This window comes from Sturnira hondurensis, unplaced genomic scaffold (assembly GCF_014824575.4).
Source record: "Sturnira hondurensis isolate 20B ecotype Veracruz unplaced genomic scaffold, ASM1482457v3 Scaffold0010128, whole genome shotgun sequence".
Classification (NCBI taxonomy): Eukaryota; Metazoa; Chordata; class Mammalia; order Chiroptera; family Phyllostomidae; genus Sturnira; species Sturnira hondurensis.
The window spans coordinates 6,888,909-6,911,378 of NW_028082759.1; the positions used below are offsets into that span (position 1 = coordinate 6,888,909).

Below are 22,470 nucleotides of genomic sequence, written 5' to 3' on the forward strand. Positions count from 1 at the left end.
GGTTAGCAAACGCTTGGCATAAAGACTGAGTAAAAGAATGTGTTTTATAAAAATGTCTTTTACTTAGGGTATAATTCTAAAAAGAATTAAAACCAACCACTGGCAGTGGAGCTAGTCATAAGACAGTTCAGAAGATATAGTAAGTGATGTGGTTCCAGCATATGATAAAGCCCTTTGCACACAACTGCACTAATTTGTAAGTTTCTTCTTCCATAGTGAGAGGCAATAACAACAGCACCGATGTTATGCCCCTTCAATGATGTTGGTTTGTCTAGTTTCCATAGGTGAAATTATTCAACCCATGGAAACAAGGCAGCCAATTTTTGTCTGTAGTCTCGTCACAAATACATTTAATAAAATTTGGTTGGTGTGACAAGGTGTCTGTGAAAGCTGACAAGTTGGTAACTTCAGTGTAAAACCTATTTCATTTTTTTTATCTTTAAAGAATTACCGGATCATTAAATTAAATTTCATTCCTGTAGGCTGCACCAAAAAACATACAAACCAGGTGTCTAAGTTCTAATTTCTGCATTTGAGTTGCTGGTTTCTTAATATAAAATCACAAAGCTGTACTTGTGGATTATTCCACCTAATAATTATAATTGACAATTACGGTGGTGATATAAAAATTATTTAATAGGCCATCAACTAAAAGGTTGCTTTTGGCTTTTAACCTAATGGATTGGCTTGGTATGTCAAACAGACATTTTACTGACTAGTATGGTGATAAATAGTTAAAACAGATTAAGCCTATGCAAGAGAACCTATTAAGTAACCTAATTCTTTCCTCTAGAAATGTAGCAGATAATTATTAGTATTCATGAGGATAATCAACCAGCCAATTAATTATTTTACTATAGATCCAACAGGTATTTTATCTCTAAATTCATTTTAAACACTATTTACAACTACATTTTATTTGCACTTTAACATTTAGTAGGTACAAATAAAAGTCTAAGAAGAGAATACCACCATTATATAAATTGAGATAACACTGCTACAATACTAAATTGAGATATTTCAAGTCCTGATGAATTCCCTTGGGCAAGATATTTAGCCAAAACCTACCTAAGCTTTTCTGTCTGTAAAATGAAGACTATATAACATATATGTAATAAACATTTATATTTGTGAATGTATGATTTATATATAAATGTATATTAACATGTATAAATTTTAGTGTAAGTCTGAATTAAATTTATTCAGATTAAGTAAAATTCTATTTTATTCCTCTAATAAAATCTGTGCTTTTATCTTTCAGCCTTAACTCTGCACAACAGGGATTTTGTACGTGTCCCACGGTGCTGTAACAAGGATTAAATGAGTTGGTAACACCATCAGGTGCTCAGTACAGTGCCTGGTACATAGTATGTATTCAACAGATGGTGGCTTTTATTGCCTAATTTTCCCACTGTGTGTTTTGTCAAGTGAGCAAATGCAAATACTACATGTTGTATATTAAAGCTGAATAAACTGTATGAAAATATTTAGTTAGTTCCTGAAAAGTATGATCTTGTTTTAGGTTCAGGATATTTCTCTAAGTCAGTTCCTGAGGATGGTTCTGTTTACTTAGGACACCAAGTAGATAAGATGTCTTTAAAGGTAAACAGAGCACAATTTACATGATAAATGTAAGTCAGACAGAGCAATAGAATGCCCCTCCCTCTTCTCTCCTTACCACCATCCCTTATATTACCAGCTCATAGTGTGGCTTGGGAAACACTCGAATCCCCACAACTGGGTTAGGTACCCATTTAAGGGCTCTTCCAAAACCTTCATTTACTCCCCATTCTACTCTGGATCTAATATTCATTCGTTTTCTTCACTGGGTCTTGAGGATAGGACTGTGTTCTTGTCCCCCCACAACACCATTTATTGATTGCACAGTACTTGGTACAAAGCTGCCTCTAAATTGAGAGCAGTTAAATAATAAATAAAGATACTTCCTGAAGTGGGTAATTACTATGATTCAAATAGTTTTGAATTCTTCATCGTCTCTGTAATTTATTCCCCTATTTTATTCCTTGATAACAGACAGCTCTGGAGTTCCAATCTATAACTCAACAACGTACAACCTTGAATACAAACCAGTCATTAGGCAGTACAATCGCTAGAATGGTGAATTACTAGAGTACTGTTCTAGGAAAACAGCCATCGTGTTATATCATGTAACCATCTGTCAAATATTTATATGAACAAAATATTCCCTGCGAAGTAGCCTAGAAGACTGGACCCAGTGAGAACTCCGAATTCCCGCTCTGCCGCTGACCTAATCTTTCTGAACCTTAGTTTTTCTGTCTGTAATGGGAACAGCAATACCTAGTTTCAGAGTTACTGTGAAGTTTTGAGGTACATGTCTAAACATTTTGGCATAAAATAAGAATTGAAATACTATGGTTGCATGTTAATTATTGAGTTTTGAGATATAAATATTTCTCAGAACTCGATGCCGCTTGTCTTTTGAATAAGAAGCTCTGGAGTCCTTCCGTTTCACTTTGAATGTTCCACTTATTTCCAGATTACAATTTTTACTGAGGCAAAAACAAGCTGACAAATTTCAACCTAACTGATCCTGCCTGACCCCTTTCCAAAAAGCCTAACAACACTCCCACCAAAGCAAGGACAAAGAAACCCTTGTGGTTGGTGAGTGGAGAGAAACTGTCCCTCGATTCCATCTATACACGAGGCCTCTCCTAGTTGTGTATCCACAACTCTGCCCATCGGTCCTCAGATAATGAAATCAGGATGCTTAAAATCTCATGTGCCCTAAACACCATACAGATAGTAGACTTCAACTATTGAGAATTCAGCATCTTTCTGAAGAGTTCACAATTCAGTTTATGTCTACATTAAACAGACAGACGTGATACATTTTGATATAGAGCAGCTGTGAACATGGTCTTGTGATTTACCCCCTAGAGGAAAAGATCTCTGTGTATGAGGGGCATTTTTAGTTCAGTTATTACTATTGTGAGTATTTGTGTTTTGACATTGTTCAGTAACTATACAATTAATGTTAATATGCGACTTTAAGTGGCACAGAGACTGTAATTTTTCTTCATGGTGTGATGTTTGAAGCATCAGTCTCCCCCTTTGCAGCCTTCAATTCAATCTGTTTCCATAACAACCACTGGGATATATTTTTAATGATTTTGCTTTTTTATAAAAGTCAAAGCTCTTGAAAACATAATGTCTTTTATTTAATTTCCCTCATTTTTTATAGTTATTCTAATAAAAATTTATTCACTATTGCCTTTGGCAGTACTTAGTAAAGGCTTTGTAATAGCTATCATAAACAATAACTGATAAATGACCAAATCAGAAACAATTAAAAGGAGAAAGAAAATGAGTTTTAAAAAATCCTGAAAGCTCTATCTGCCCTGATATAATTTCTTTTTGGAATGTATAAATTCCATTGCACAATAAACAACTGGCCCTCTTGCTCAGGGACTAAAAGAAATAAAGGTGAGCCAGTTGAAAATAAGTCAATAGGTTTAATAAGAAACTTAATATACTCAAACTCCTCTTTCTATTTAACTTATATTTGGTTTCTAAGAGAAGTTAAGTTTGTGAGGCAATACCAGTCCATTCGCTGTAGGCTTATATGTGATTCCTGTAGCCTGGTTAAACTAAATGGGGATAATTGGAGGGCGAGGAAGATGACTCTCATAAATATCAACTGGCAAACATCATTTCTTATTAAGGACAAAGTTATATTTCATCCTCTTATGCATTAGGAAAACTATCGGCAATATTTAAAATTCTCATCAAAGGCAGAATTTTTTTATAACAGAATGTAAATTTTTATAATCATACTCTTCCTTTCTAAAACTTTAACTCCGTGTGTCACAGAAATCATCTCAGAATTCTTCGATTTTCAAAATTTGTTCTCCCATATTTTAAGGCATCGGACATTTCTAATAAGAAGAAGGTATTTAATATATGAAATATTGTACTTAATAGACTTTATGAACAAAAAGCAACCTCATTTTTGTTCAGTAAATGCTCTCCGTTCAAACTGTCCATCCATTCCGCAGATTGTGCTAAGTTCCCCTCTATTGCACACACCAGAGACAGGTAAATAGGACAGATCTTCTCTTTTTCCACCTTATAGTCTAGTGTAAAAATGTAGAAAATAAACCAATGTGCATTCATACCTCTATAAATATTTATAGACAAAGGTGGGTTTATAAAAAGAGAAAGCCAGAATTGGTAGGGAGTGAATGAGTGCGATATTAGGATCGATTGTCTTCAAGATTGTTACGGTACATGGGCCAAGCCCTGAATAATGAAGTTGGCTCTGAAAAGGGAAAGAAACTTTTAGGCACATAATCTAGACCATTGATAATACACATATGGTCCTCATACCCATGTCCTTCATTTATAAAATCAATATCATCTCCATATTACTCATTTATGAAGCATGCTGCTTTCTCCCTCAGTTTTATTTATCTATCAAAAGGATGTAATTCTCCACTCTACTTTGGTGATTAAGTTTCATACATTAGATACAATACATCATACTGCAATCAATTCAATCAATTTCATTGGTGAATGTTATGAAGGCAAATAATTTAAAATATTTTGTTAATTTTAATACAAAATACTTCAACCTATTAAACTTTGATTTGGCTGCTTCCAAAAGCAAATGATACACACTCCACCTCATTTTTACAAGTTTGGCAAAGAATAAGAAAAAAATGTGTTATACTCCTCTGTCCATAGAAAAGATCCACCTGACTTACTTTCCTTTAGGTTTTCATCAAATTTTGCTCTTTTGTGATATTACTGTTTAATGTTAATATCTCTTGCAATTAATAAAAGTTGGGTGAATTCTATGCATTTCTTTCTTTATTTTATATATAATATCCAGGGGATGACAGTGTTCATTTAAATCATATGGAATGGAATTCTAGAAAGTCTGAAGTTTAGGGGCTTATTTCTATATTACACAAATGTCCAAGTGGGCTGGTTTAATATAAATCAAAAGAAATAACAGTGCGGTCTGTAAGCCATGAAAACAACAAAAGAAGCTGAAAATGTTGTGACTCTTCAATAAAATATACAATCCACCCACATGCTTCTAAAAAAAGTCAAAATAAAGCACATTATTCTGATTTTTCATAGGCTTAGTAAATATGAAACTTTAACCTTCAACATAACTCTTTTATTTTGAAAATAAGAGATTATGACATAATTAAACATGAATCATTTTAGATGCTTGTTTTACTCATAAATACTTGTCAGATTGTGTAAAGCGATACTTTGTTCAGTCACTTCAAATTTGATCTTTTAAATGTGTATTATCAATAAGATATTTCTTATTACCAGAGAGAGTTTATAGCAAATTGGAAAAAAATCTTAGAATTTAAAATCAGACAGAAGTCACGCTCAGCAATTCACACCTCTTACTTATTACTCAGGAGAGTCATTTAACTTTTGACTTACAGTATTTTCGAGTATAGTATGCAAACTACAGTATCACTTCTCATGTGGGTGTAAACCTAGAAATTAGAAGACCTGAGCCGTTACAATTTGCAGTGAATTACATGAATTCTTAACAATTACTCTTTCCATACCATTTGAATAATTAAATTTGTATTGTATACATCTCAGCTCTTGAACTCATCTGAGTTCAAGACCGTGGCCCTATGAGATGGGAGAAACAGGGATCCCTGAATTCAGGTGGACAATCATGAGCAAAAGCAAACCTTTATCATATTAAGATATTGAAATGTATGAGTTTATTTCTTAAAGCTCATATTCTTAATTTTCACTCTGAATACTAAGCTTATATCATCAGTTCTAAGTCTGTTTTTCTAAATTCCATTTTAAGGTGTCAGATCTACATGCCTTTCAACCAGACTTCTCCCTTGCCCTCTACGGCGTGGGCAGGTTGTGCCGATGCTAGTGCTACAGGAAGCCAGACTACAAGGGGAACAAAGAGGGGACTTGCTTCTTGTGACCCTCGGTGTCTCTTAGCGTCATCCCAGTGACGTTTCTGTAAGTCCACAGTAAAATTTGGGCCCAGCATTTAAGTTGTTTTTTTTTCACTCTCCTTGAACCATCTTTACTGCCCCTCCCACTTGAATATATAAGGATTGAGAAGTGCATCTCCTTCAGGAGTCTGGGTCCTCCATCCTCAGAGTCCTTCTTCTGAACCACAGTGCACCCTGCGGCAGCGGAGGAGCATCCCTCCTAAGTCTGGGGTGCAGTTCTGGGGGTCCCTCCTCAGCTGCTTAGGGTCCAGTAACGCCAGCCTCCTCCCTGTGCTCTTCCTCTGTATGGTGATCCTTACTTCTTGCTGTTCTAAAACTTGTGTATATCTTCTTGACTTTTTCAGTGTTCCAACAGCAGATTAAATGATTTTCCAAATTATATTCTCTGTTAAAATTATTGGCTTCTGTTTTCCTGGTAGTACCTTAACTTTTGTAACTGTTCCCATGCAGATATTGGCAGCGGAAGAAAGCCTGTGCTATTACAACAAAATCTAAACTACGCAGCACTTGCTTAACGGTTGGGCAACGGGTGGCAAGGAAACAAATATCACTGGGGGAAAGCCCTACCTGCACAGTATCTTGACAAAACTCTGAGTAAAGCTGCTGTTTCAATAAATTTGAGTAGCAGACAGTGGGACTGCTAGGCTGGCAGAAGACAAAATAGATGGAAAACAAAGCAATAACGCAAGATGACTATGACTGGCTACACTGTGCAAGGTGTTATCAAAGAAATATGAGCTCAGAAATGAATTAGCTAGTGAAAGTACAATAGGTTCCTAACCAGAAGTAGACAGAATTCAGACATTTCAGAATTCAGCCTATTGGACAAAACATCTGGCTTCTTCCAAACCCCAAACAGTGGTACATGGCATTGACACGAGAGTTGAGTAGCAAACATTGAATAAAACTCTACATTTGAATAAAGTGACTGAAGGCAAATATGAGATTTAGAGCTAAAGTAAAACTTCTCATTTGAACAAAGTATCTTTGGTAAACATCAGGTTAGGTAGAGGGTGGAAGGGGTGAGCAAAAAGGAAAAGGATTCATAGACATGGATAACAGTGTGGTGACTGCGGGGGGCAGGGGAATACAGGGGACTGAATGGTGATGGGAAAAAAACAATAAAGATTAAATTTCTTGAAAATGTGCTCTACCTTCCTATTTTTCAAGAAAAATATTATCTTGAGAGAGAAACTTGGGACAAGAGGAATCGGGGCATCCAAGAAAGAATTCACTCAGGCACATGACTGTCAGGGGGCAAATAGATCACAAGCCCATGAATATTTCAGAGTACTGTAGGAGTAAAATAGTACAATCCCAGAAATATGACTCTTGAAATATTTAAGACTTACAACAATTCTTGGACCCATCATTTCACCCAAACAGGAAAAAATATTTCAGGCTATACAGCCTTCAATAGGCACTTCACATGTGAAAAAGCAGAATAATAGAAAAGGAAGAACTTCCCAGGGGGCATTACTAGAGGCTGGGGAGAACCCAGTACAAGGGACAAGCCTATTCAGGGATCGTCCCTGACCTCTCGTTTAGGGAGGCTTCCTAGTGCCCCTCCAGGAGGATTTCACCTCTCGTTCCCATGTGTTTCTAATTCTTTCTCCCAAGCATGAGTGTTTATTGTGGTTTTCCTCTTCCTACACCCTATCAGTATATTGGGTATAAATGTGTGGTGGGAGCTGGTTGCAAAATACAGGTGATTTATTCATAGGTGATTCTCCGCCACAGACTTGAGCTGAATGCAGTGACCGAAAGAATGTTTAATGATCTCTCTTGGGATGTAATAATCCTCTTTCATGAGAGAGTAGGAACATGGCATGAATATTTAGCAACTAGGAAGATGGACTGTGGAGAAAATGAACTAGATGCTCAACTAACTCCATCTGCTTTTCCTGGTCACATAGCTGCCTAACATTTACCAGCCTCTCTTACAGTTCAGATGTGGCCATTAGCCTAGGTTCTGTCCAACGGCAGGATGTCCACCTATTTAAGGCTGCTCCGTAATAGTCCACGCACAATGGGCCGTGTAGCCCCTGGTTTGTCCTCAGTGAGCTATGAGGCCATGTGCGTAAGAAGGCAGCATCAAAGGATGAAAAGATTCTGTATCTTTGAATCATTGAACAGTGAAACATCAAGGAGAACACATGACCTGTGAAATGAGAAAGAACTATTTGATTTTTCTATGCTAAGAAACTGAGTTTTTGAGGTTACGTTACAGTGGCTGAAGTTAATCCTCCAACAAAGCATTAAATTTTAACAGATTAATTACTGGATTTAATTCAATTGGGAACTTGGTGTCTCTTTCTTTCTATTAAAAGTGTTTGAATGGGAAGAAAATATCATCAAGAAAGTGAGAGAGTACCGCATCGTAGAAAAAAGCCTTGGCTGGGGAAGCCTACCTGGCCTCCAGTAATCCTTTCATCATTTACTAAGTGACACTTGTGGAGTCAATTAATTTCTCTGGGCCACAGTTTTCACACATCTGTACAATGAAGCTAATATTAGGTTACCCAATTACAAGAGAAAGCCAGGCCAAATGTTTGCTTAAGGTTTTCTATGGTTTTGATCTCTGACTCTATGAAATAGGAATTAAGCCCTAAAGCCACTTTAATAAAAGCACTGAAATCTTTTTGTATTTTAAAATTTTTAGCTACTGCACGATACCTGACAAAGTCCAGCTTTATGAATAAATAATGTATAGTACGTGTTTCAATAGTGTTAGCACATTCCAAGCAGTTTTACTTAAAATAATAATTTACAAAAGAATGAGATGACCGTGTGGATAATAATTTCCAAGAATCTATTCCCTAGAACTCTGACCACCCTCAGCCCCCTCACAACCTACGAGGATGAAATTAAGCAAGACTTCCACAACCATGTTTTGGCAACAGAAGCCTCTTCCTTGAGATGGTTTCTCTTACACCCACTCAATGTTTGCTCAAGATCATTATTTCTATGCAAAAACAACAGAAATTATCAAATGGCTCAAACTTAAAAACAAATCTACAATCTTTGCTCATATTTAATTATATGTTCATCAGCTAATAAATTAGGCTAATGAAAACACTCTTGTTTTTATACCAGGTAAAACAATAGCTAAAACTTTTCCAATATGTTGAAATAAAACTTACAAACTAAATGGAATTTTCCTTCTTTAAATAAAAATGAAGAATGTTGCAGCAAAAATCTAAACAAAGAGCGCATAAAACCCCTTTTGCTAATGAGTTTTCTTTTCTTAATTGCTGCAAGATAATGGATACTTGAAGCTGAGCATTTAAACGTAAAGCAGATAAATAAACATAAAGGACTATAGTATTGAATTATTTTCAAATCACTTTTGCAATTATTTAATTCATAATTTCATACAAAATTATAATTTTGAATCCCTTTTTTTCAGGCATTTTATAATGTATATTAAAATATGTGATTCTGATTTTTCATTGTTTTTGGGTAACTCCATTTGTTTTGCTCCATCAATTCTATTATACAAGTATAGGACATAAGATATATACTAAATATCTAACATCCATGACATAAAGGAAGGGTATAAAAATAGAAAGAAAAAACTGTTTAATCTGAATTAAACATGATTACATGACACTGATATTTCTATTAATATCCATTAACTGAACAATCTATAGGAACAATATAACACAAATGCAAATACTATTGTAAACAAGGATAACACGTTCTTAGAAAGTCAGCCCTCTCCCCATTTCTTTACTGCCCATTTACACAAGAGCTATTTTGAGGTAAAAATAACTTTTCACTCACCAATGTGGAGGTTTGTGAGGCATCAGCCAAATCCCCTGAGATCTCAGGTGTTCGGGTGTTGTTTGGAATTCTGTGAGGGTTCCGGGCTATCGCTTCACACCAGCCCAGCATTTTCTCCTTCCTCTTATCCCTTTTCAATTTCTGAAATTCTGAAAATAATTTACATTCCCTGAAACAGGTCACTTATTTTAGTTGTCTATGTTTGGAAAATGTACATAATGTAAATTAAATAAGCAATTTAATGAAATACCAGTGGAGACATTTTATTTTAACCAGAGGTTATGGGGGGAAAGAGAATATGCTGATTATTAAAAATATCCCAGAGCCACAGGGGAATAAAGACAGTATACATCTACTCAATGAGCTTAATGGGTTTACCCCAATTTATGACCCTTCTAGACTGTGGGAACTCCTTGCACTAGGTTCTAAGTATTATCTTCAGGAACCAGTTTATAACATGTTCTTAACTTGGGAGCTAAGAACAGACCCAGTTCCTGANTGGAGACATTTTATTTTAACCAGAGGTTATGGGGGGAAAGAGAATATGCTGATTATTAAAAATATCCCAGAGCCACAGGGGAATAAAGACAGTATACATCTACTCAATGAGCTTAATGGGTTTACCCCAATTTATGACCCTTCTAGACTGTGGGAACTCCTTGCACTAGGTTCTAAGTGTTATCTTCAGGAACCAGTTTATAACATGTTTTTAACTTGGGAGCTAAGAACAGACCCAGTTCCTGATATAGCTCCCTATTCAATGACATCTGACATTTGACACAGATTTTCAGCTGAATGGCCTACCAATGCAGAATAACTTGAACACAGGCCAGTGACAAAGATTACACATTTTAGCAATGTATGATCTCTACCTCGTAAAATTCTTCTAACAAAAGAAGGAAAAATTTTAGTGTAAATGTGGTAATCCTAGTATATGACATCAATTACCAGGACAATGTTTAAAAGATAACAATTTAAAAAATCTCCTTGCTATCGTGTGAGTACAAGTATTCCACAACTTCTCTAGCTTTCTAGAACTTCCCATTTGGGGAAATTGGGGGGGGGGTCTTTGAAAAAGTATATCAACAGTGACTTTTAACATAATGGAGAAAACATTCTTTCCCTTGTAAAGTTTTACAACCCACTCTTCCACTTCACCACCCGCAGTAATTAGAAATAGTTTATTGCAGGTCTTTAGTTAAATGTATTACACTGTCAATTAAATATCAAAAATAATGTGGAGTAATTATTTTTCACAGCATCAAAAGCAATTAGCAATCTGGTGGTTTATAACATTGCAGGGACTCATAATAGCGCATTTCATAGCACGAAGAAAAGTAACATAAAGGAAGGTTGCACTAACAGATTGATGAGTTATTACTCTAAATGACAAAATGCCCAAGTCAAATGGATCTGAACAATGTAAAGAGGGAAGTGATAAAAATTTAATAAAAATTAAGTCTAAGATATTCAATGGAATGGATTTCTTAATAAGACTGGTGATCTGAGTCAATCATTCATTTCAGGTACGGGAAAATGGTGAGGGACCTTGAAAACAATTGTTTAAATGAGCAACAAATTATTAATGCTTGCTCTTTCAAACACACTGCCTTAGATTTTATTGAAAATTCATATCTGTGTTATATAAAATCTGCATACTCAGTTAATTTGCCCTCCACAATAAGTAAATATTTCTGCATTCCCTGACACGCTATCTTGGTTACTCATCAGCTTTAAATTACAGTTCTTGAAGTGTGCTAAGAGTAGATGAAAATTTGTATCTTTATTCAAAAGCAAGGAATCATTATGCTATGATTCATAATGACCAAAACAGTACAACCAAGTATAAACAAATATTCTACTTGTAAATCATTTGCCACTAATTCTCTGAAAGTTTTAACTTTCTAATTAAATAGCACTCTCATACTTATAATAAAATGTTGAATTCATGCATGAATAAAAAAGCATAATAAAGTAGCCCACAAAATGATATCGGTACCCATTCTGGGATATGTTTTTAAAGCCTGCTAACTTCTTATTTCCCATTCAGTTTCAGAGATTAAATAAAACAGTTTAATTTCCCTCACAGCTTGCTTTCATAGGGACAGCAGTGGCCCATAGCCATGTTCCTCCTGATCCAGTCAACGTTAATCCACTAGGGTTTACTGAACTCCTTGTGTGTAACAGGTACTGAAGGAGGCATGGGAGAGTCACCAGGTGAGGATCACTTTTGTTTTTGATTTGAGCTAAATTCATTGCAATATTCTAGACAATTTCAAAATTCAAGACTAACAAAGATCTTTCTGGTTCACCAAATTTTTGATTTGTAAACTTAAATTTGTTAAACGCCATGGTGACTTCCAGCTCCTCTTGATCATAGATGCCTTCCCTAAACTTGGCTTGTGCAAATCACCCTTTTGAACTGTTTTGATGAATTGCTATCAACATGTCATCATGACAGAGCTATTAAACTTCTGATAATAACTGCTGAAGCAGTATAATAAAATGTCGACTGCATTGAGTTTTGTTTTGCCCATAACAGTTATTATCTTAATCCTAGAATGATTGGTAGGCTAAATAATTCAATAAGATACATATGAACTTTTTTTAACCTAAGCAATGTATTCATAATCATCATGGAATATTTTCCATGGCCACTGTACTACTATTCTCTGTTGTGGGAAAACAGAAAAAAAACAGGATACAAGGCTATGGTCTGGAAGTCTGGAAAGCTTATAATCGAATGTGGACGTATTCATGGGAATCTTTACGAAGAATTGAGTTTGTGAAACGACAAGTGGTATCTGACCACAAGCTTCTCTTCAGCTTTTTATTATATGAATGAAGAATATACGAGAATGTGGAAACGGCCTACGATGGTTACAATACTACACTGGATACTCACATCACGTTGTAAGAGAGGAATTTTGTCTAACGACTGACTCTGTGTAATATTCACCCACTGACTTTACCAGTTCCCTTAGAATCGAAGAATTATATCAGGAAAAAAACAATGTTTAAATGGCCACAAAAGAATTAGCATTGGTGTAGAAAAAATTGAAACAGAGAGAGGCGGGGAAAAAAAGTGAAATTTACCACCTCGTCCCATAAATTCTTGAGGGTAAGACACTGTGATAGTTGCTTGCTCAAGAAAAAGTCTTCCTTTCTGTTATCACAAAACACTCAGACATTTAAAATAAATCTTTTTTTGCACCACTGATGATTGAGTAGAGAGCCTTGAACTAGTTGAGGTGATCCAAGATAACTGAAGAGTTAACGATGTTGATTGCCAAGCCTCTGCAGACCAGCATCCTTCCCACATAGGTCTAAAGTACTCGTCATATTCTTAGGCATAAGAAGGTACTGTCAGTCAGAAGGGTAGGCAAATTATGAGCATTTATAATTAACCCTAAAGCACTTTAAACTGCAAGTATCATCAGTATTATATCAGAATAGGAAAGTGGTCATTAAGTATTCATGTTAATTGCTATCTAATCATTGAACCAAGCTAATACGAGATGCAGCAATGAGCAACTTATTTAATGATTACAGGAAATTGAGATTTAACTAAGCTTAATTTTTAATATGCTACTTCAAGCAGATATTTAATTTAATAAATAGGAGCACAGTCCATTCTCTGTGAACTAAAATGCCAACAAATTAAAATTAGGAAGAGAAAAATTACAAGGCAATTGGGTATATCTCATGGAGAATAATTTACGTTTAATTCAGGAACCACGTTCTGAACCCTGCCTTTGTGCCAGCCACTGTGCTCGAAAGTATTAGTAAAGGTATTAAAGAGATTCGGAGTTCAGACTTCACATGACAAGTAGACCAACCAACTTTTGACAGTGTGATGAGTTCTATGAAAACTTTGAGAAAAGATATTTGATTCAGCATCAGCTGAAGAAGAAGGTTGATTTTGGATGACTCTCCAAAGAAAATGAAATTACAAATAATTTACATGAGAATTACAATTTTTGCTATTCCAAAGGCATCAGCCACCACCAGCTGTGTACACAACTCCAGGGGACATCAATCACATTGTAATATATGTAAATAGTGGTGGACTCCAAGGGTTGTTCTTCAAGTAAAACACTATGTGAAGGGTGTGCCTGGGGTCCTGCAATGGGGCAGGAAGAAAGCCCAACTGGTTTTTCCAGTAAGTGAAGCTTATTATACTTATTGTACCCCAGTCTAATGTAATTGAATCTTAAAATAAAAAAGTCTACTCATCACGAAAAGTGCCGTTGCTTGCCTCAACTTTGCCTTCCACCCCCTCAACTATTTCCTTCTGAAAATTTTCCCTCTGTGTGGCATATGCAGTAAAGTAGAGGTAAGGGCCTGGCCAGATGCCATCCCTCCTCACCACACACATGTACCTTGGAGAGTCCCCCCCACCACCTCCATGCACACAGATAGTCATCCTCACATCTGACTCTTCAGAATAGTCCTTGTCCAAAAATTTGAAAGGATTTATCACTCGAAAATCTGAGAAATTAGGCTGTACATATTTTTTTAGCTAAATGTCATTAAGAAATATTGTATCTCAACCACTGAACATGTTCTTCCCCCAGAATAACAATGAAGTTCAATATCCATTCTGAAAGAACCAACTTGCAAGTAAAAGGAAGGAGCAGTTAGAAATATGCTTCCCTGGCTCATAGAACTGCATCTTTTTGAGGATGAAAGTGTGTTCCTTGGAGGGGTGCGTGTGTGTGTGTGCGCGTGTGTGTATGAGTCCCAAGAGTGCTCCCTAGATGCGCAGAAAACTCTAACACCAACTGCTACTCTGGAAGCCTGCTCTCGGAGACTTGCAGTATTAAAAGCCACCAAGGACCACCTACGGAGAGTAAAGTTTGAAAGTCCTTAGACCACATGGTCCTTAGAAAAGGCAACCATATTTGTTAAGTTTACTGTTAAGAAATGGAAACACATCCTGGGGGCTTTCTGATTTCTATGAGTAGGATGCGAGGTTTCTCAAATGGAGAGTTCACGCTTTTACTCTATAATGCGGCACATGAACTGACATAGAGCCCAAGAAACAATTGTTGATAACAAAATGAATGATAAAGAAAAGCTCCTCTTTGGGTTCAGTTAGGAAATGGGGAGAAGCATAAGGTGACTCAGAGTGAGGTTTAAATCTTAAGCCTTCTCTTAGACTAGAGGGGAGATATGTTTAGTACACAGTTTCCTTTTTAAGAATTCTCCCTCCACCTTGCAATTCCTTTTCGAAGCACCAATCTTTCTGTGAAGTCTTATAAGTCACTCTAGCCTTGTGAGGAGGCCCGGTGATGAATAAAGAAACGGCACAATGAAAGGCAGAGTTGGTCTCATTCCCTCCTCTGCTGAGGCAGTGGCGAGGGGGACATTGTTTGGAGGAGACAGTTTCAGCAGCAACAGGAGCCCTTACACTAAAGACTGAGAGACAGAAGCAGGGGACAGCTTCTAGGTAGGCAACTTTGGGAAAACTGTGAGACCTTCGACTCCTCCAGTCTTAATATGCTCAGGAAAGTGTCTCCGCAGATGGAGAGAAAGTCATACCCATGCCACAGATGGGGGAGTCGTTCTTTATTCTTGGCTATAAAGATTCTTCACGGCGTTGACTGTGCTTGATCTACCCTCAGTACATACGTTGAGCAAACTTTTGGACAGAGAAGTGAAATGTGAGGGACTTCTGGTTTAAGCTTTGACATGTAATGGAAGTCATTGCTTTCCTCCTCACAAAAACGACAAAACTGAAGAAACTGAAAACCAGTGATTTTGTTTGGCACCATCAGAGGGTGAGGTTGCATGACAAAACACCACTCGAAAATATGCCAAGGCAGGTGAATACAGAGAAATGTGGCTAATTTCAGAATACGTGGAGAGAAGCTGTAGTGATTTTTACGTGTTAGTGGGGGGATGATCCTGGGAGTGAGAACTTCCTGGAGACTGGTTCTTAGCAAGGGTTTTACCACCAGGAAACGTACCTACATTTCAGTGTGAATAGCTGATAAAGAAACCACTGTGGCATTAGTAGGAAGAAGGGAAGAGTAACCATTGTGAAACATAACAGAGACCAGGGGAAAGGAGCTCAGATGAGTCATATTAACCTACCAGGATGAAGGTGATTTCTCCTACTCCAGGCCTTTCTAGCCTTCCTGCCTCACCTAAGGTGGCTAGAGAAGTTGGCAAGGACATCTGTGAAGGCCATAGCCCAGGAAAGCAGGCCCTGGGCTACAGATTTAATGATAAAACTATAAACTATTTCTGCTGTCCTGTACCTCACCACCATAGCAACAAGGCTTCAGGATAATAACAACAGATGATAGGTGAAAGAATGACAAATACAAACTCTGTTTCAGAGCAGTATGTAGAGAAGCTCAAAATCAGTAAGACAAACACAAGAACACCACAAGAATTTAAAGCATCTGATAGCCATAGCTAACAAACATTAAAAACAGCCCAATTTCCATCCAGAATTACATAGAAAATGATACCTTATATGTGTCTTCACACAAAACAATTAGAAAGAATATTAAAAAGCAATTAAAAAACAGTCTAAAGAGACTTAAAAAACAATCAGCACCAGATTCAGATGGGACATAAATATTGGAATTATCAGATAAGCAATTTGAGATATCTCTAATTAATATATTAAGGGTTGTAATGGAAAACTAGACAACACTCAAGAACTGATACATAAAGTAAGCAGAGAGATGGGAATGCTAAGGAAGAATCAAAAGGAAATGCTACAAACCAAAACAATGTTACAGAAATAAAGAATGCTACTGATGGGCTCACTGGTAGACAGGACATGCCCCCTAAAAGCATCGGTGAGCTTGAAGGTAGAACAACAGAAACTTCTCAACTGAAAGGAAAAGAGAACAAAGCTCTAAAAAAGGGTAGAACACCCAAGAAATGCAGAATTATTCCAAAACGTGTAGCATACCAGAAGAAAGAAGAGAGATAACGAAGCAGAACGCATATTTTCAGGATACGAGGTTAATATACAAAAGTCGATTGTTTTCCTACATATTGTCAAGGAAAAACTGAAATCTGAAATTAGAAAAAGCAATAGCATTTTCAATAGGGAAAAAAGGGAAATATTTAGGTATAACTAACAAAAAACATAAAGTACCTATATGGAAAACTACAATATTTTGATTTTACAAATCAGAGGAAATTTAGATAAATGCAGACATATTCTGTGTTCAAGGGTGGGAAGATTCAATATTGTTACAACAACAACTCTTCATAACTTGAGCTATAGATTCAGCACAACATCAATTAAAATCCCAGCAAGCCATTTTGCTGATATTGACATAATTATCTTAAGGTTTATATTATCTTAAGGGCAAAATACCTAGAATAGCCAACACAATAGTAAAGAAGTATAAAGCTAAGGACTCACAACCTAGTTGCACAAAACTCTATGAAGTTACAATAATCATGTCAGTGTGGTTTTGACAAAAGAATAAACCTATGAAACCATGGAACAGAACACAGTCCAAAAATACTCACAACTATAATCATCTCATCACTGAAAAAAAGCAAAGAAACTTGCTGGCAAAAAGTATTCTTTTCAAGGAATTATTCTGGAAGAACTTGACATCCAGACGTAAAATATCACATCTGTACACAAAACCTGACATACATTCACAAAAATAAATTCAAAATGTACTATATAGACCTAGCTTAAATGCAAAACTATAAAACTTCTAGAAGAAAACAAATGAGAAAATGTGGATGACTTTAGGCTCAGTGATGAAGTGTTAAATACTACAATAAAATTACAATCCATGAAAAAATTGGTGAGTTACAAGTTATTAAATTCTTTTTAAAATCTTTATTGTCTTTTCTCCATCACCATTTAGTTTCCCTTACACCCCCCTCCCCCAACAATCACCACACTGTTGTCCAATAAATTTCTGCTCTGTAAAAATCTTACAACAGAATGAAAATTCAAGCCAAAGTCTAGGAGAAAATATTTGACAGATGCATATCAGACAAAGGACTTACATCTAAAATATACGGAGAACTCTTAAAACTTAAAAATAAAGAAAAACAATAAACAGGACAGATGGAGCTAAACAAACACCTCACCAAGAGGATATACAGATAGTAAATAAGCATATAAAGGATGCCACCATATGTCACTAGGGAACTGCAAATTAAAACCACGAGACACCACCGCACATCCATTAGAATGGCTCAAACCCAACAAACTGATAATACCAGATGCTAGCAAGAATGTGAAGCAACAGGAGCTTCCAAACTTTGCTGATGGGAATGCAAACCAGTACCCCACTTTGTAAGACAATTTGGTACTCTCTTGCAAAAGTAAACAGAGTCGCACCATATAATCCAGCAATTGTACTTGTAGCTCTTTACCCACATAATTTGAGAACTCTGTTTCCACAAAAACCGGTACAAAAATGTCTATTCTATCTTTCTGGGGAATTGCCATAAACTGGAAGCAACCAATATACTACCTTCAGTAAATGAATGGGTAAGCAAATTGTGGTACACCCACATAATGACATTATTTAGAAATAAAACAAAATTAGTTTTTAACCTATAAAAGTGAAAGAATGAATCTTAAGTACATATTGCTATGGTAAAGAAGTTATGATAATCCCTCAACAGGGCTACTTTATGTACAATCCTAGTTACATGATACTCTGGAAAAGGCAAAACTATATCAGTAGGAATGATCAGTGACAGAGCAGTGAAACTGTGGGATCCTGCAATGGTGGATATGTCAGATTATACATTTTTAAGAGTCGATAGAACTTCACAGCACCAAGCATACACATTAATAAGTATGCAAATTAAAATATATCATTTAAGATGCCGGGGAATCTCAAGATAGAATGTGAATAATACAATCTAAATGGATACTTACAACCTCATTGAAGAGTGTAAAGGAAAATGTGCTGACCTAAATAGCTTTAGAAATGACAAGAGTCTGTAAGATGAAAGCAAAAAACCAAAAACAAAAACAGCCAAAAAAAGAGTTGAAATAGGCACTGTTTACTTTTTTATTTTGATTGTTGTTAAAGTACAGTTTTCTGTCTTTTATTCCCATCCCAGCACACCCACCCAGCCCTCCCCCTTTCCCTCCCATTTCTACCCGCCCCCCCTAGTTTTTGTCCATGTGTCTTTTATACTTGTTCCTGTAAACCCTACCCCTTTTGCCCTGAAATTCCCTCCCCTCTCCCCTCTGGACACTGTCAGCCTGTTCTCTGTTTCAGTGTCTTTGGTTATATTTTGCTTGTTTGATTGTTTTCTTGTTTAGGTTCCTGTTAAAGCATTAGCATAATGCTTTCCAGTTCCATCCATGCTGTCACAAAGGTTGTTCCCCATGAAGGTACAGGTTCACAATCTCTATATAGCTATACGCTCATGCTGGAATTGAATAATTAAGTAAGCGGTTGGCAGACAGTGGGGGCCATGTTCTCAGTGTTGGAGTGGGAGGTTTACAAATAAGAGGAAAAGGCACACAGCATGGTATTAGAGATGGAGACATCAGTGTGAGTAGAGTTAGAGACTGTATGAACTCATGTTTAGCTTAATACAGATACATGTGGTTACATATAGAAATAGTTATAGAGATGTATATTTACACAAATATACAGCCTTCCTCTGTCAGCTGAGAGGGGCTAGAAGCAATGACCCCCCAGCAGCAATGAAAATACCTAGTGCCCAGACAACACAGTACAGAAGTGTGTGGGAGTTGGTTTCTAATCCCATTTTCCAACAAAAGGAACCAGAGGTGCTTGGGGAAATGGCTGATTCCAGGACCGAGACAGGAAATACACAGGAGGAGTCTGGAGCAACTCATAGTGCCAGAAAGTGAAAAAAAAAAAGTTAAGAAACAAAATAAAACAACATAATTACAGGTATATGCCAATGAGACACAGGAGCCAAATGAATTAACTCCCAATGGCCCAAGCTGGAATATTCAAGCAACAACATGAAGTAGTGTGTCAATGTATAACCCAAAGCATAAGATAAGTGTTCATGAGTTTACACTAATACAAATAAATGACTGAATAAAGAAATAAATGGAGAAAAATAGAAAAATCTCTCCCTCAGAATTCTAAGTAAGTTATATAGATAGTCCACCCTAAGAGGCTGAGTAGCATAACTCCCTACTCCATTGCTGACTGCATACAGTAGCTTGGTTCCAAAGCGTACAACACGGGAAGCTAAAAAAGAAGAGTTACAGTGGAAACACCTGACAGACCCCAGCTTAGCTGGGTTATTAAGGCTGACATCGACAGTGATAGTTCATGTTGATAGTATGCACCCTTTTAAGATGTGATGAAAATGGTACTTCACCTCTGGGGTCTTCCTCCCCCAAACCCACAACCCCAGTTTAACAATGAGAAGAATTATCAGAAAAATCTCAATAGAGGAACAGACCACAAAATACCTGACCAATAATTGTAAAAACTGTCAAGGTCATCAAAAAGGGCAAGTCTGAGCAACAGGAATGGCAAGAGGAGCCCAAGAAGACATGATGATTAAGTGCGATGTATCCTGAATGTGATGTTGGAAAAAGTGACATTGGGTAAGAAAGAAAGAAATCAGAATAAAGTACAGATTTTAGTTAATTTTAACGTATTAGCATTGGTTCATTCACTGCAGTATATGTGCCATGCTAATGTAAGAGGTTAATAATAGGGGAAAGTGGATACAAAGCACACGGGAACTCTGTGTATTATGTTCACAATTTTCCTGTGAATCTAAAACTATTATAAACTAAAAGGCTTATTATAAAAAATAAAATGTGGTTTTATTTTTCAGGTCTGCGAAAACTGCACTTTATTTCAATACACAGTTCTAATCAATAACCAGTTGACAAGTGCACACAGCAGAAGGTTAATGATTTAATTACTCTAACAAATTGTTGTAAATTATATGGTTATGCCACTTATTACAGAGAAAGACTGTAGATGAAATTAGAAATTTTGACTGGAGTTATTTTTACCTTCTTAGGAGAAATAAATAATGACAAAAGACTAGCAGAAGAATGTGTATTACTTGTTTGGGATTCAAAAGTGACCAAATTGATTTTACTCAGAGTTCTAAACAAAATAATCACCACTGGGCTAAAAATAGGCTACTCCTACCTTCTCTCTCTTAGAAGTGAGAGAATTTAATGAAAGAGTGAAATTCATAGAAATGAAAGCAATGCCTTTGAAGAATATATTTTGCTGTGTGCATCACACATGCCCTCAAGGATTCTCTTTACTAAGGACATGAAACTGGGTATAAGTAGGAAATAAAAAAAAAGAAGAGGAAGCTAGAGTTTCTTGAGTGGTCTTGTGAACACATTTAAAAGCATTTAAATATAGCACGGGCTTCTGACTTTTTCCAGTGTTAAAACATTTTTTATCATGAAAAGTTTTGCAAGCCGTTGACATAGTAGTAAATTTATTTTAAAGATAAGCTTACTGAGAAAATGTATTACAATGTGGACTTAAGTTTTTATTGTAGTAATTTTATAATTCATCCTGGGATTTATGTCTCACATGTCAAAAGTCATTAAGATGTCTAGATGTTTTGCTTAAAACTTTCACATACGTAGTTTTTACCAGCCACATTGAGCTGAAAATATTGGCTTCCAGGAAGACTGGTTTCCTAACTGTCTTGCTCTTTGAGCTCATTTCAAGATGACTGTGTCACTTGTTACTCAAGGCGAGTTTCTGAAAGGCACAGGACTTTGTAACAGAGAGATGTGACTGAACATTTCATATCAAATATTTTAAACATGTTTCTTTCTCCCACCTAAAACGATAATAGCTGGGTTATTTCATTGTTGAATACAGACGTGGAATTCTGATAGCTAAGGGGTGCGAATGTATGCAAATGTAAATGCACTTGCCTGAATTTCTAGGATTTTAGGGGAAAGACTTTTATCATTTATGTGCAAGGAGTTTCTTTCTGTACGTTTTCTTTCCTTAAGATTAAAAAAATTCATATATAACTTTCCCTCTGTCTTGTTCATGCTAGGGGACTATGGACCTCTATTCCTTCCCTTTTCTATTTTATCTGCTGAAATTTCTGCTACAAAATTTACTCTGTCCAAATTCCAAAAATACTCACATAAATATTCAGTAATATCCAGGTTTCAATATCACAGTTTGATTATAATCCAGGATCTAGAATTCAAATGATAAAAGATACATTAACTTTTAACAAAAATTACTTTGAAAATCTTTTCTCCACAAAGCTGATTATCTGAAAAGACTAGTCTCCTCTTTCGTATTCATCTCCCTGTGATATCTCTTCCCTGCTCTCACAATTTTGGCATGCTGTCTGTACCAGACCGCTTCATCAGTAACCCTGCACTGTCTTGCCTGGTCACTTATCTGCTTTCCTGTATACGTGAACTTGATAGTTTACTTACTTCACCATTAGACTGGCTTTTGCAGTGCGTTATTATCATCTGTTCCCTGCCTGCCTCCCCACCTACATTGAGAGTTCTCTAAGAAAGGGATAAATGTATTTTTTTGAATTCGTCTTTCATATTCCAGGACCAAAAGCAAATCATAGTACCCAACAGATACTCAAAAATGTTCAACCAATATTAAAATAGGAAGAAGAAATGCAGCGCTTAAAAATAAAAAACATTCCATGTATCATTTAAGGAAAGTTTATATACACAAAGTATAAACATGCTATAAAATAT

At 36.2% G+C, this 22,470-nt stretch overlaps 1 protein-coding gene across 1 annotated transcript in view; it reads right to left on the bottom strand.

Moving 5' to 3' along the window:
• MARCHF1 (membrane associated ring-CH-type finger 1) overlaps window positions 1–9,933 on the bottom strand; it is a 244,950-nt gene extending 235,017 nt beyond the window's left edge. The window contains exon 1 of the mRNA XM_037058324.1: window positions 9,786–9,933. Within this exon, the coding sequence (XP_036914219.1) occupies window positions 9,786–9,896 (111 nt within the window). The 5' untranslated portion in view covers window positions 9,897–9,933. The remainder of the gene's footprint in view (window positions 1–9,785) is intronic.
• Window positions 9,934–22,470: the final 12,537 nt, after the last annotated feature.